This window comes from Priapulus caudatus, unplaced genomic scaffold (assembly GCF_000485595.1).
Source record: "Priapulus caudatus unplaced genomic scaffold, Priapulus_caudatus-5.0.1 Scaffold82, whole genome shotgun sequence".
Lineage (NCBI taxonomy): Eukaryota > Metazoa > Priapulida > Priapulimorpha > Priapulimorphida > Priapulidae > Priapulus > Priapulus caudatus.
In genome coordinates this window covers 126,112-141,766 of record NW_014577143.1, presented here as the reverse complement: position 1 = coordinate 141,766, position 15,655 = coordinate 126,112, and the positions used below count along the sequence as shown (strand labels likewise).

Below are 15,655 nucleotides of genomic sequence, written 5' to 3'. Positions count from 1 at the left end.
TTGAAATTAGAAATTGAAATTAGAAATGGAAATTAAAATTAGAAATTGAAATTAGAATTGAAATTAGAAATTAGAATTGAAATTAAAAATTAGAAATTAGGTTTGGAATTAGAAATTAAATTTGAAATTAGAAATTGAAATTAGAAATTGAAATTAAAAATTGAAATTAGAAATTGAAATTAAAAATTGAAATTAGAAATTGAAATTAGAAATTTCCATGGGTGGCCCCCTGAGCCACCATAGTCGGGCTCACGATCACACGTCTGTTAGTTTTGGTTCACATGTAAACGCGTGCACAGTCAGTGTCGGCTACACCACTGTTTACATGCTGTTGTGTGCAAACAGTCAGGATCAAAAGTCGTTTGTCTCTTCATCGCAGTATGCGATCTTTCGCGTCTTTCGTACAGTGCGTGAGAACCACCACGAGAACGTGCTAGAACAATTATAGGTGTACATCTTCGCAATACAAACACTACTGTCTCTGTCGATAAAAATCGAACTCATCCTTTTAGTGTGAAGTTGAATTCCCAGTGCGTGCGTGTATATAGAGGAAATATAACACACATTTATTTTGTTCGGATAACCACGTTACGACAATGAGGATCTACGCGCTGCTAGTTTTTCTCACTGCATTTGGAATGTATAGAACAGCACCCGGTATGTTTATATATCTAAGTGGCTGTTGTTGGTGTAATCGGAAGGAAGTTTGTATAATAATTACGAACTATTTACTACTGTTGATATTGTGTATACGCCGATATCACATCTGACTGTCCAGACCATCCGATTATGTTACAGTTATATCATACAATAATACGTGCCGATAGCAAAATATTCAATTTTTTAGAGATAATAGTTCTGTTATATATTTATATTACGAGTGACGAGTGATGCGATATTATAATCCAGAGTTAACTTTAACTCTACTCGCAATCCAAACCATATAATAAGTCAGCATATTTTTGAATACTTGCTTTTAAGTTCTCAAGCGTCGGATAAGCTATTAAAACAATCTACAGCAATCACACGCCGGAAGTTCTTACGCTGCAAGTTCGGATGCAAAAAAATCAATTTTAATAGTGTGATATAGTTTGTAGAACTGGCTACGTGACCTAGGTTAACCTAGGTTATAAATTGACCATTAGAAATTAGTGTAAGATAAAAAAAATGTAGAGGCGTGAGCATGCGTATGGTAATAAAGGAACGATATGATCCTGGGATTCAAATTTCACTGAAGAACCTCGTTTCGCAAACTAGAAAAAAACATGTAGTTTATTGCTTTGGAAATAACGTTTCATATAATCATTACTTGGCAGCTAAAAACCAAAGTGGTCGGTCGGAACATTATCTCTAAAATAACATCTGCCATTTCCTTTAAATTTTGACCTCTGGCGTGCATGTTTGAATTTACGCTGTGTATTTTCCTCTTAACCCTAGACCTTGATTATAAATAATGAAGGTCCTTCTTACTCGGCATGAGGACTGCAAAATATTAACATGGTCACTGTGTTTGTACAGTGATTAAACCATAACGCGATCGCGACTTACTACCAAAATACGATTAGGCCTACTACGGATAACATACTATAATAACATAATATACATAACTATGTATGAGTTTGGAAGGAAAGGCCGAATGATAACTAAAAATGACTGACGTCCCAATTTCATAATCGTGCTTGCCCATATGGCTGTGAAAAGTTTTTAGCCGAAATATAATATGATTGTTGAATGTTGGCAATACATCGTGTGTTGCAACGTCGGGAAAGGTTTAGACATCGACATCAGTGCTGTGTAGGCGTTGTTAATAAACCTTCTAGCGTCTGCTAAAGTGATTCAGCGCTAAGTCGGAAATACATTGACCGAAAAGTAAACTATATTATGTAGGGCCTCTAATTGGCATAGCAGAGATTGACTAGCGATAATGAGAACGTCTTATATGGTATATATATCTCTATTAATCATACAAACATTGTTGGCTATCTTCGTTTGGCGAAATGGTATGGTATCGCCAAATAGGACATTTTATGGTATCGTTTCTGAATGTTCTCATTGTGTTTCAGGCCTTAACGAGGAATTGCTTAAGGAATTGCAAGCTGTGAGCGGGAGCCGTGAAGACATGCGACAGTTGCGCGAACGGGTAAAGCATTTATTTATCAAAGCAAAACAATATATTACGAGAACTTAACAATCGACAATGTGTAAAAGTTTATGTGCCACAGTTTATATCTACTCGCGACACGATCTTTCGACTTTTCGCGTTAAAACGCGATGGCACATGTCGAATAAAAAACTGAACCATTGCCATTGTGATGTTCATGCTTTCGGGCCACTGATCTCTATAATATGATATTATATTATAGAGATCAGTGTTTCGGGCAGCTACGCAACAGCGCAATCACAGGAACTATTCTCCCCGACAGATGTCGCTGGGATAGATAATTCGATTCTATTATTCTCGGTATCCTGTGATTGAGATTCTGTGTAGCTCGGCTATAGGCCTATGACAAGGTGCCGCTCTTCGGGAACTGCGCGCCCCGAATCCGTCAGATCCCCTTCCAAACGTTCGATCGCTAGATTCAACACTGAGAAATTGGATTGCGATAAACGCGCACGCTAGCTGGAAGAGATGGCGTGCAGCTATACACACACACACACACACACACACACACACACACACACACACACACACACACACACACACACACACACACACACACACACACACACACCAATATATATATATAAGTTTTGTCGGAGACGATAATTTATTAGGCGCGACTACATGTTTACCTTCGCCGAGATATTAGGTCTAATGATAGACCTAATATATCTGTTATAAACCTAATAATATTTATGTGCGTAAACCGTATATTGTAAGAAGCTAGTTCGTGCTCTCCTTCGTAGTTAGTTGCAACGTAAGAGCTCGTTGTTATATCTGACAAGAAACGTAAACCTTGTCGTCGCAAAAACTTGCTAACTTAGTGAAGCCATATTGATCTCACATCCTGGCGTATCTTAATTAGCATGCTCAGTAAATTCCAGATTTTCTCATTACAACGGCTCCACACTTGCTAGAACGTAATTGACACCCTTTTGCGTTCTAAAAGTAATTGTTTGTCCGGTTTTTGTCCCGTTGAACCCGTCTTTATGATGTTACGTGTAATTACGTATAGCTATAGCACAACGTCGTCCGTTTTATACTCATACCTAACTTTGTGAATTTGCACAGATGAAAAAACTAAATTTAATTAGACAGCCGCTAATAATGTGACGGTTACAACGCATTTAACTTTCCTAGTGTAGAAAAGCGGGCCGATAATGAAAGGACGCATATTTCATAAACAATTAATCCTGAATGAATCAGAGGAAGTCGCGAGGGGATGGAGATTCTAGGGAGCACTGGCAGTCGCGAGGGGATGGACATTCTAGGGAGCACTGGCAGTCGCGAGGGGATGGACATTCTAGGAAGCACTGGCAGTCGCTGTTAATTATTCGTGTCAGTGAGCGAGAAAAAAAGTGCTATTAAAAATGCATAAAGTGCAGATCTATCGTTTTGCGTTTTTATAATTTGCGAGTTTGTCCACAGAGGCATGCATCTGTCCGGGGACATTGTGTGTTGTAAAGGAGTAATTGAGCAGCGTTTATGTGGAATTAATAAGCGACTTTAATCTAATATATATCGCTTATCGGACAAATTACCCGGACAATCACCCCGGCAAGTTACCCCGCGACAATTACCCAGCGACATTACCCACTTCATTTACCCCATGCCATTCACCGGGACTTTACCCCCAATGACAATTACCCCGGAATTTACCTCGGACAATTACTCCGGAATTTACCCCCGGGACAATTAACCCCCCGGACAATTACCCCGGACAATTACCCCCGACATTTACCCCCGGAACAATTACCCCGGAACATTTACCCCGGACGATACCCTTGACAATTACCCCGGACATTTCCCCGAGACAATTACCCCCGGAATTTTACCCCACGGACAATTACCCGGACATTTACCCCCGCGACAATTAACCCGCCATTACCCCAGTGCATTCACCCCCCGGACAATCACCCTCGCGCACAATTACTCCGGACATTTACCCCGAGACATGCGTCGCGTGAGTGCCCGCGCGTGTGACTGCCGGTGTGCAGGTACACGTAGTGTGCAGTAAACGTGTGTGCACCTGTGCATGCCGTGCGGTGCGTGCGGTTGTAGTAGTACACGTGCGTGCGTGCGTGAGTGCGTCACTGTGCTTGCTAGTAGAACATATAGGCATCTGCTCTGTGCACGTTAATCTGCTGCGTATGTGCGCTTTGTGACGTCTATTATATTTTTGATAAATGAACATGTATTGTAGGGTGGGTAATTGTCCGCGGGGGTAATGTACCGGGGGGTAATTTGTCCGGCGAAGGGTACAACGTCGGGGGGGTGATTGTCGGCGGCGTGAATGCCATGGGGCGGGTAAGGCATGCCGGGGTAATTTGTCGAGGGGTTAAATGTCCTGGGGGTAGGCGTAATTGTTCCGAAGGGGGTAACATGTCCGGGAGGTACAGGTAATTGTCGGGGGGTAAATGTCGGGGGAGTAAATGTCCGGGGGTAATTAGTTGGAGTAATTGTCAGGGGAGGGAAACGTACGGGGGTGATTGTCGCGGGGTGAATGGAATGGGGGCGAGTAAATGGATGGGGGTATCATTGATCCGGGGGGTAATGTCGGGGGTAATTAGTCCGCGCGCGAGGTGTAAATGGCATGCGGAGGTATTTGTCCGGCGGGGTAAATGTCCGGGCGGTAATTGTCGGGGGTAATGGTCCGGGGGTAAATGTCGGGTGGGTAAATGTCCGGGGGGAAATGTCCGACGGGGGTAAAATGTAGGGGGGTAATGTCGTGAGGAGTAATCTAGTCCGGGGGGTATAATGGTCGGGGGGTAAATGTTCCGGGGGTAATGTCCGGGGATAATGTCCGGAGGAGCTTGTAAATGTCCGGGGGGAGGTAATTGTCGGAGGCGGTAAATGTCGTCGTGAATGACATGGGGGCGAGTAAATGAGATGGGGTAAATTGTCGAGGAGGTAAAATGTTCTGGGGTATTGTCGCTGGGGTAATGTACGGGGGGGTATTGTCCGGGGGGTTGTTAAATGTTCCGGAGGCGGGTTAAATTCCGAGGCGGGGTATTTGTCTGGGGGTCATGTCCGAGGGGGTAAACGTCCGGGCGCGGTGATTGTCGGGGTGAATGCGCATGGGGGGATAAATGCATGGGGTAGTTGTCGGGGACGGAATGTCGGGGCGGTAATTTCGGGGGTAAATGGCATGGGGGTAATTGTCCGGGTGAGGTAAATTTCGGGGAGGTATTGTCGCGGAGTTGTTAATGTCTCGGGGGGTAATGTCCGGGGGGAGTAAATGTCGCGGGGGTTTAAATGTTCCGGGGGTAAAATAGTCGGGGGTAATTGTCGGCGAGGGGTAAATGTCGGTGGCGTAAATGTTCCGGGGTGAAATGTCCGGGAGGTAAATTCGAGGGTAATTGTCTGGCGGGGTAATTGTCGGGGGTTTAAAGTAGGAGGAGTGATCCATGTCGGAGGGTGATGGCATGGGTGGTAAATGGCATGGAAATCTTCGGGGGGCTAGATGTCCGGGGGTAATTGTCGAGGCGTAATGGCAAATGGGGGAGTATTGCCGCGGGGGTAATGTCAAGGGCGGTAATTGTCGGGGAGGTAAATGTGAGGGGGTAATGTCCGGGGGGTAAATGTCCGCGGCGTAATGTCGGTGGGGTAAATGTCCGGGGCAGGTAATTGTCTGGGGGTAAATGTACGCCGGGGTATGATGGCCAATGGGGCGGTAAAATGCCATGGGCGGTAATTCGTCGGGGTTGTTATTGTCGGGGGCGGGTTAATTGTCAGGGGGGATGATTGTCCGCCGGCGGATATTTGTCCTAGAACCATATATATATCTATGTATATATATAATATATTCGTGTTGTATTACAAGCTATCGATATGTTTTATAAGGACAAGTGTCTGAACGAGCTGCATTAGATTGATTCAATACGTATCCAGAGTTGCCCACTAGCTTATAGTAGCACTCAACCCAGTAGAACGCACACCCACGACGACCCTGATAAGAAATTTATGCTTTTACAATAGCTCTTGGTCGATTTCTAACCTAAAACCTAACCTACCCTAACCTTCTTAACCTACCCTAACCCTATCCTAACCCTAATCTAACCGTAACGTTAACCCCTAACCTGAAACTAAACCTAACTACCTAACATGACTGACCCTGACAATACCCTAATCTGACACAGTCAGCCAGACAATCACGTGACCTCTTTCGAGCCCGTGTTTAGTAACGTTGAATAATTACTCCTCTCGGTCTGCCTTTCCTCGGGGTGGCGGTGGGGGGAGGGGTGGTTAGTGAGCGGAACATTACCTGGTATCATACACGTACAGTTTTCGTGTTTAGCAATCTCAGGGTGAGCTGATCGACCACGCGGCCAATATCACGTGCGTGGACGAGATGCCTCTTCTATATGTTCACAGTAGCAACTGAATTGTACCGACGCGCCGTATATTTCTCATCAATACGTATTAGCCCTCGATTCGTCTGCATTTTACAATCGTTCTGTTGTTAAATAAGATGCGTTTCAGATCGCACCAAAGGAGAGAGACACCCGATAATTATTGACTGTACGTACGTTTAGAAAGCCTATTCTATCAGGCCGCGCGGGTTTCAATGATTCATAGTTTACTATGGTTCGCGGTAACATGCGCTTGATGTTTTACGCTGATAGTAAGGAGTATCTAAGACGCACTGTCATGATTATCATCATTTCGCCAGACAGGTTGCTATTTCTATTACACATTAGTGATTGTAGTAGCACGTATTATAATATATTATATATAGTGTGTGTGTGTTGTTGTGTGTGTGTGTGTGACCCACTCTGTGTGTGTGTGTGTGGAAATGTGGTGGTGTATGTGTGCGGTGTGATGTCGCTGAGTGGTGGTGCGTCGCGTGTGTGTGTGTCGTGTTGCATGCGTGCGTGCGGTGTGTGTGTGCGTGCGTGCCGCGGTGTGTGTGTATGTGTGTGTATCTGGGTTATATAGCTCGAGAGTGTTCAGTGCGAGGCGTACGGGCTGTACAGCCGCGACATGCGCAGTCTGTTGATTAAAGATTACGCAAATATTTGCGGTCGTTATTAGACACAGAGCAGCTAGATTCCAAACATTCATTAATCGCTACGTTGACGACAAAGGCTAATCAAATAGTGAACTGATTGCAGCACTCTGTGACAGATGTGCTGTAACTAAAACAGTTGCGATCTCTCGCGCATGCTGGGAGCCACCTGTCTCATTTTTTATGGATATACAGTATGACTACCTGTACTGTATAATATTCTACAGACGAATCGAGTTGCTTCGATACTATATTTTTATCATATAATTTTATTTCTATAGAACTCGTTTTTGAATTCTATAGAATTTCTAAAGAAAATAGTTTCTATAGAAAAACATCTACAAATTTATATAAATTTTCTATATAGTTTCTATAGAAAATGTTTTATGCATTTTGCTATAGAAATTTTATAGAATTCTATAGGATATTTTGCCAAGGGATATTTTGCAGCGCTGCATGCTTCTCTTCTCGCGATTCTTGCTTGTTTCCTTCTCTCTTCTACTCTCTTCTCTCTCTCTCTATCTCTCTCTCTCTCCCCCTCCTATTCTCTTCTCTCTCTTTTATCTTTCTCTCTCGCTGTATATTGTATATCTGTCTGTATGTCGTCTATCTGTCTGTTTCTATCTGTCTGTCTGCCTGTCTTCTATCCCCCTCTGTCTGTATGTCCCTCTCTCTGTGTCTGCATGGCTACCTCTCTCTCTTTCTCTTTCTCTGTCTCGATCTCGCTCTCGGTCTGACTCTTTCTCATTCTCTCTCTATCTCTCTCTACGCTCTTTTTCTTGGTGTGCCCGTGTGTGTGTGCGTGTATACACCGGGGCGTGAGTGTGTGTACGTGTGCGTGTGCGCGCGTGCGTGTGTGCATCTCTCGTGTTTGCGTGTGTCTGTGTGTTGCGTGTTTGTGTGTGTGTGTGTGTGTGTGTGTGTGTGTGTGTGTGTGTGTGTGTGTGTGTGTGTGTGTGTGTGTGTGTGTGTGTGTTCAGCATACGGCCAATGCGGTAATCAATAATTTTCCCATAACTTTACCTGGTATAGATTGGATTTTTGCTTCGCTGAATAAACCACTAGAAATGCATTTTCCTTTTCTATATAATCCGCCTGGACAGTTTTATGAATGTATCGAGCTTCTATACCTTAATGCACTCTTTGTCATTTTCTCTCAAATGCACTCACGATTGGTCATGTATAAACTGGAGGAAATTTAGTTTGTATTCTTCTTTTTAGCGTATGAATGTAGAGATTTAAACCATGTGTTTTTTTCTGTTTCTTGGCAGCTCGCAGAAGCTCAGCAAAATGTAAGTGCAGTTTCTCGGTTAAAATGATTATTATCCGTGAATTAAGCATTGTTCGTGTTTTCATCGCTCTCTATTAAATAGAAGCGTGCATTACAGCTGAACTGCTCTGTAAAATTAGTACGCGCGCGCGCGCGTGCGTGCGTGCGTGCGTGCGTGCGTGCGTGCGTGCGTGCGTGCGTGTGTACGCGCCTGTCCAGCCAGATTAAGCTTTGTGTATAGATTTGTTTGCAAGGCGGCACAAAATACGATGCCACGTGCAATATGCGGTCACAACTCTAATCGAATGCTTAAACTGGGGCAATACATGATAATTTATTATAAACACAAAGCAGAATTTTTATTATGAAAACACTTGTGATTGCGCATCTCCTGAACTACTATGGGATGATTGTGCGCTGAAATTTTCAATCCACGATCGTTAAGATCATCAGATGATTTCATTTCCCAGTCGTTTTCTTAGCATTTATTTAAACATTGTCAATGCTATTCGTTGCACATATAATGTGGTGCGTGTTGTCAGTGCTCAAATATACGCTGTTTCATAGCCTAGCTGCGATGCTAGGAGAAAGTTTAGTATAGAATGTGTGAATGTATAAACGAATAAAAAGATATTCGAAAAGTCTCGGGTGACGTTGGAAAACGCAACTCGGATTCCATCGCAATCTCTTAGGAGGTGGCAGCAGATATCATGGTATCATGGCTGCTTATCATCTATTAATAGGTTTTTTATAGGCTTTTTACAGTTAGAGAGGATTTAGCCAGACTCAAAAAACACCAGCAGCTTCGCCGTCTCCCTGATACGCGCACGTCCAAGCAATTATCAATTAAAAAACCTCTAGAAGGCACTACTATTAGGGCTTCATACCACGCTAATGAATCTATACGAATCTGTCCAAGACTATTATGAGCTTTAATGTGTTCGTGCAGGTACAAGATTTGGCTGCACGCGCGGATCCGCAGGAGATGAGTGACGGAGCCGGCGGCCAATCCGAAGAAGCCTCTCTCATGCAAGAACTCGTAGAGGTATCGTAGAGTAAGAACTCGTAGAGGTATCGTTGAGTAATAACTCGTAGAGGTATCGTAAAGTAGGATCTCGTAGAGGTATCGTATGGTAGGAACTCGTAGAGGTATCGTAGAGTAGGAACTCGTAAAGGTATCGTAGAGTAGGAACTCGTAGAGGTATCGTAAAGCAAGAACTCGTAAAGGTATCGTAAAGTAGGATCTCTCGTAGAGGTATCGTAGAGTAGGAACTCGTAGAGGTATCGTATAGTAGGAACTCGTAAAGGTATCGTATAGTAGGAACTCGTAGAGGTATCGTAGAGTAGGAACTCGTAGAGGTATCGTAGAGTAGAAACTCGTAGAGGTATCGTAGAGTAGGAACTCGTAAAGGTATTGTATAGTAGGAACTCGTAGAGGTATCATAGAGTATAGGAACGCGTAGAGGTATCGTAGAGTAGGAACTCGTAGAGGTATCGTAGAGTAGAAACTCGTATAGGTATCGTAGAGTAGAAACTCGTAGAGGTATCGTAGAGTAGGAACTCGTAGAGGTATCGTATGGTAGGAACTCGTAGAGGTATCGTAGAGTAGGAACTCGTAGAGGTATCGTAGAGTAGAAACTCGTAGAGGTATCGTAGAGTAGGAACTCGTAGAGGTATCGTAGAGTAGGAATTCGTAGAGGTATCGTAGAGTAATAACTCGTAGAGGTATCGTAGAGTAGGATCTCGTAGAGGTATCGTAAAGCAAGAACTCGTAGAGGTATCGTAGAGTAGAATCTCGTAGAGGTATCGTATGGTAGAAATTCGTAGAGGTATCGTAGAGTAGGAACTCGTAGAGGTATCGTAGAGTAGGAACTCGTAGATGTATCGTAAAGCAAGAACTCGTAGAGGTATCGTAGAGTAGGAACTCGTAGAGGTATCGTAGAGTAGAAACTCGTAGAGGTATCGTAGAGTAGGAACTCGTAGAGGTATTGTATAGTAGGAACTCGTAGAGGTATCATAGAGTATAGGAACGCGTAGAGGTATCGTAGAATAGGAACTCGTAGAGGTATCGTAGAGTAGAAACTCGTATAGGTATCGTAGAGTAGAAACTCGTAGAGGTATCGTAGAGTAGGAACTCGTAGAGGTATCGTAGAGTAGGAATTCGTAGAGGTATCGTAGAGTAATAACTCGTAGAGGTATCGTAGAGTAGGATCTCGTAGACGGTAGAGGTATCGTAAAGCAAGAACTCGTAGAGGTATCGTAGAGTAGAATCTCGTAGAGGTATCGTATGGTAGAAATTCGTAGAGGTATCGTAGAGTAGGAACTCGTAGAGGTATCGTAGAGTAGGAACTCGTAGAGGTATCGTAGAGTAGAAACTCGTAGAGGTATCGTAGAGTAGGAACTCATAGAGGTATTGTATAGTAGGAACTCGTAGAGGTATCGTAGAGTATAGGAACGCATAGAGGTATTGTATAGTAGGAACTCGTAGAGGTATCGTAGAGTATAGGAACGCGTAGAGGTATCTGTTGACGCGCGCGAACGGCAATGACTCACCTGCCTCCAGCGAGAATGAAGTTCTTGAAAATTCTTCGGATGTGTTGTTTCCGATACGTGAACATTACGAGTGGAAATGGCGCATTAAATGGCATGGTTAGTTCGGCAGGAAAATATCGATGTCAGATATTAGTATTATATTCTGCGCTTCTATAGGGACTAGGAAAACAGACGTATAGGCAAACATGTTATTTGCGATGAGTGATTACTACTAAGCTGAATAGTGACTTAACAACAGGAGCTGATTGGGAAGTTATCTACTTAAAGGATCTCATGTCTTATAAGGGTCTACTCTACCTTATCCTGTGCATCGTTCTAAGTAAGATTACTTAGTCACGACCCCCCCCCCCCTTCTTGTTATGGAACCGCCGCATTAAGCATGTATAGATACTATATAGGTATATTTAATATCATATAAAATGAGGTGCGTCAGGTATGTATAGATGCTATATATTTATCATATGAAACGAGCAAGTATAACGATGCTTAACTCAATCACATGCTAAACTAATACAGAGAAAAAAGCTCATCAGATTAATTTTGAACAACAATATAGCGAAACTTACGAGATCAAAATGACACCTAAAAAGGATGTGCTGTTAGTCGCTTTAATGTTACACTATGATGACAGTATGATAACGAATAATAGTTTGACGTATATTTGATAAATGTATTTAAAATAAAGTTATAATAACTTGCAGGAGAATGAAAAAGTTTAAATTATGATTTTATTCATCCATGTTAGTCGAAACTAACAGTGCTAAGTTAAGTTGACGCTGACAGTCAGAAAGCCCACAGGACAGCTGTGTGACATTGCTGTTCGACTCCTAGAGTGCTCTAGATGCCACTTAGAGGTTGACGTTGCCGCGGTCACGATGGGGATAAAGCGATGTTTGGAGGCGGGGATGACGGTCCGTGTCCGGTGATGCGGTGTGGCCTCCTGTCTCAGGAGACTGGCTTCACTTTGTAGCTCCGACAGTGGCTGACCGCAGTTTTGTAATACGAAACGGGTTTCACGGCCGTATGACAAAGCTCGACGCATATGGTGCATCACATAACGATATCTGCGACCATACATTTATTGTATGAGTACATGGGTATAACAAACCTTCATTTCACTCTCGTCCCTATCGACCCAGAAATCGAATACCCCACAGACGTAAGTTGATAACCCAGGATATAGGCCCTATTATATTTGATTGGATACATTATATTAGTGTGTGTCGCCACATATATATATTTCCCAAATAGGTCCCAGTTGCATGAATATTCGTATTGCATTACTTGAATAGCTCGCGGTATAGACAGTGTATATAGCCTATACGCTATTAGTTAGTGCATGGCGAACAGTCGGCTATAGTCGTCGCCATTATTTCGACAGCGCAGGTATTTCCGTCAATCTCATTTGCGACGGATCTTAAAGTAAAGCAGTAAAGAAATCTTTATTTTTATCGGTATACAGCACATATACAGGATAACATCAGCTCTCGAAATATCTCTCAAAGTACAGATGTTCTGGTAAGAGTAAAAGCAAGTAAAATACATCCAAAGATGGTCTCTAGGCGCGGAAATCTCGATAAAAGCAATAGGGCGAGAGAAACCCAACAAAAAACTGCTTCCGTCGGTAGCTGTAGTGTGTAATCGTCAGCCGATCGGATTGACATACGTCACGGTTTGCGCTACTTCAGCTCAGACGCAATTAGTCGATCCTGGCACTCACAAAGGAGAGGCAGTTAGTGGTTCCGTCATCGGCAGCCTAGGCACGTACTAGCCCAAGTTGTGTGTTTGTGTGTGTGTTTGTGCAGTTGTGTGTGTTGTGTGCTGTGTTATGTGTTATGTGTGAATAGTGATGTTGTTAGTGTGTTTGTGTGTGTGTGTGTGCGTGCGTGCGTGCGTGCGTGCGTGCGTGCGTGCGTGCGTGCGTGCGTGCGTGCGTGCGCGTGTGTGTGTATGTATGTATGTATGTATGTATGTGTGTGTGTTGGGTGTGCGTGAGTGTGGTGGGGGTTGCATACCCTTCTTTTATTCACACTCCGGTATTGACCGGTCGTACGTACGCAACATTAATACAATATACGATAGATGGCATATACTATAATAGCTCGGCCGGTGCTACAGCGGCTATAATGCTGCGGAAACTTGCGTACCCTACTTCGCGTAGCTGTACCACGCCTACCCACCTTACGTACCTCATGTCTTTGCTCTTTTAGTAGTGTAATCTCTTGCGTGGTATTCGGCCTCGCAATTACGAAGTACAAAGGAAGCTGTCACGTCTCTAATATAAGAAGAAGCCATCGAACTATCGCTAAGGATTCATAATGATTACTCTGGCCGCTTAAACGCCATATATGTATTCCTACACGCGACGCACTATTGACGTCACGCAGCAACGCTGGCGTTTCCACCGACTCCTAAATGAGAATTATAATTGCTTAACGCTGACGCATGAAAACATCAATCACCGATGTTGAATAACAACGGCTACTTTTCAGTCGGGCGATGTTTCGCATGGCAATGTGCCGCGACACCCTATGGAAAGTTTACTGAAATTCGAAGCTGCCATTTTCGCAATGTAAAATGTTAATTGTAATTGTGAGCGCGACAATGTTTGCAGAAAGAGAATGTGAGAGTTTAAAATGCCAAAAGCTATTTCAAACTCAGCGTGAATTACTCAATGATTATTAAAAATGGGAAACTTGATCGCCCGTTGGCGTGCCATCTAGTCTTTTTTATGAGTAACACTTTCCAACTTCGGTGTGAACAACGCCATCTATTATATATATATATATATATATATATATATATATATATACATATATTCCTATTTAATATGTTTCGGCGACAGAAACTCCGCGAGAATGGACTGACGAACGAGGAGATGAAGTCAGTAGCCGGTTATCTACGCAGCGCAGCGGCGGCAGCACCTCCGAGAAACAGCTATGTGGGAGAGCGGATCGATGACGAGGGCTTGGAACCTAGCAACGCTGACGATAGTACGTTCACGTATGGTTGGCTATCGTACTCAGAAATAATTTAAAAAATTTATTACACTTACTTTATTTTACACATGATTTAACCGCGGATAACTGATTTTTAACGCGGTTAAATTATGTGGAACAAGGCCTCTAATTGGGTAAAAGGGTCATAATTTAAACGCGTTTAAATTATTTCTACCGCGGTCAAATTAATTATTTCCGAGTACGATGCCCAACGATATTCACGGGCTTACCATATTCGCATGGAAAACAAATATTTCTCCAAATATTTCGTTCCTTGATGTGAACGTACATACTTGAGGTGTTCTTCTTGGAAAGAACGTACGTGCAAAATGTTCCGGGGAATTCATCCTTCGGGATATCCGCGATCGCTGAACGTTCTTGTAGGCTACAATACACCGTTGCATAAATAGCTGCAAGGAACCTTATCTGCCATAAACGCTGTTCTCGATACATGTAACCCATGCAACGATTGGAAGGCGCAGTTATTTGCTGTATGGATGCATCATATTTCTGTATAAATTATCTCTCGATGTTTACAATACTGAAATATATGACTGGTGATTTATTGACGTTATACCCTGCATAGTGGGTTTGTAAAAATGTCAAGCGAGCTAACCTGTTACCAGCAATCAAGTATATCGCGTGTTGTAGCCTACTATTTGCATGGTCATGACCCCGGAAAAATATTACTGTGGTTGTGTGCGCATCGCAAAGTGCATTATATTGTTTGATCTGTTTTCCGTTTTACTTATTATCTATAATAGGCATGTTAAAGAGCATATAAAAAAGGGTTTATATGCGCTTGGTATGTTATTCGATATACTATATAGTTAACGAAGTGCAACTGTAATCGCATGCGTAAGAAGTGTATTTGAACCTCTTTCTCCCCGGATGCAGACATTGAGGCGATCCTAAAAGCTCAACAAGGACAGTTTGGCAAATTCGACAACTCAAACGCTCAAGGCGAACAATCTCCACAGGCACTGCAGCAAAGAAGTATCAACAGCAGAGGCATTGAGGACCGGGGGTTAGCACAGAGCGGTCTCGACTCGGCCGATGAAGCGCAAACCAGGAGATGGTTGCGCGAATGTAAGTGAGACTATATACATTACGGCCCATCTTTATCACGCGTATAAGTAGATCTCCATCGCTGACAAGGCTCGTTGGAGAATTTCACGTAAGAGGCTTCAGTGCTTCGTTCGCATCGACCAGCGCTGTCACGTGAGTGTCGTACGTGATCGGAGCGTTGCGAATCTATCATTTACAATTCATTTTCATCACGGCGCCGCGCGAAAATTTCGCTCTTTCACGCGCTGTTATAGAAATTCGCTTGATTGACGTGCGAGCGCGCCTTCAGGGTTGTCAAGTGCCGTGACGAACCCAGAACGCCATAAAACATCGCCCTCTCTCTCTCCTTCTCCCTCTGGCACTCTCTCACTCTCCCTTCCCTTTCTTTCTCTCTCTTTCACGCACTCACGCAAGCAGGCACGCACGCACGCACGCACGTACACACGCACGCACGCACACGCATGCACGCACGCACACACACGCACGCACGCACGCACGCACGCACGCACACACACACACACACACACACACACACACACACACGCGCGCGCGCGCGCGCGCGCTCTCTCTCTCTCTCTCTCTCTCTCTCTCTCTCT

The 15,655-nt window shown here is 43.6% G+C and overlaps 1 protein-coding gene across 3 annotated transcripts in view; it reads left to right on the top strand.

Moving 5' to 3' along the window:
• The first annotated feature begins 530 nt into the window (after positions 1-530).
• Positions 531-15,655, top strand: part of LOC106804655 — a 26,752-nt gene continuing 11,627 nt past the window's right edge. For 2 of the 3 annotated variants that reach the window (XM_014805927.1, XM_014805925.1), the window contains exons 1-6: positions 531-657; positions 2,064-2,140; positions 8,441-8,461; positions 9,389-9,484; positions 13,838-13,985; positions 14,889-15,080. In XM_014805927.1, the coding sequence (XP_014661413.1) occupies positions 597-657; positions 2,064-2,140; positions 8,441-8,461; positions 9,389-9,484; positions 13,838-13,985; positions 14,889-15,080 (595 nt within the window). In that variant the 5' untranslated portion in view covers positions 531-596. The remainder of the gene's footprint in view (positions 658-2,063; positions 2,141-8,440; positions 8,462-9,388; positions 9,485-13,837; positions 13,986-14,888; positions 15,081-15,655) is intronic. The other variant, XM_014805926.1, reaches the window with a different exon arrangement.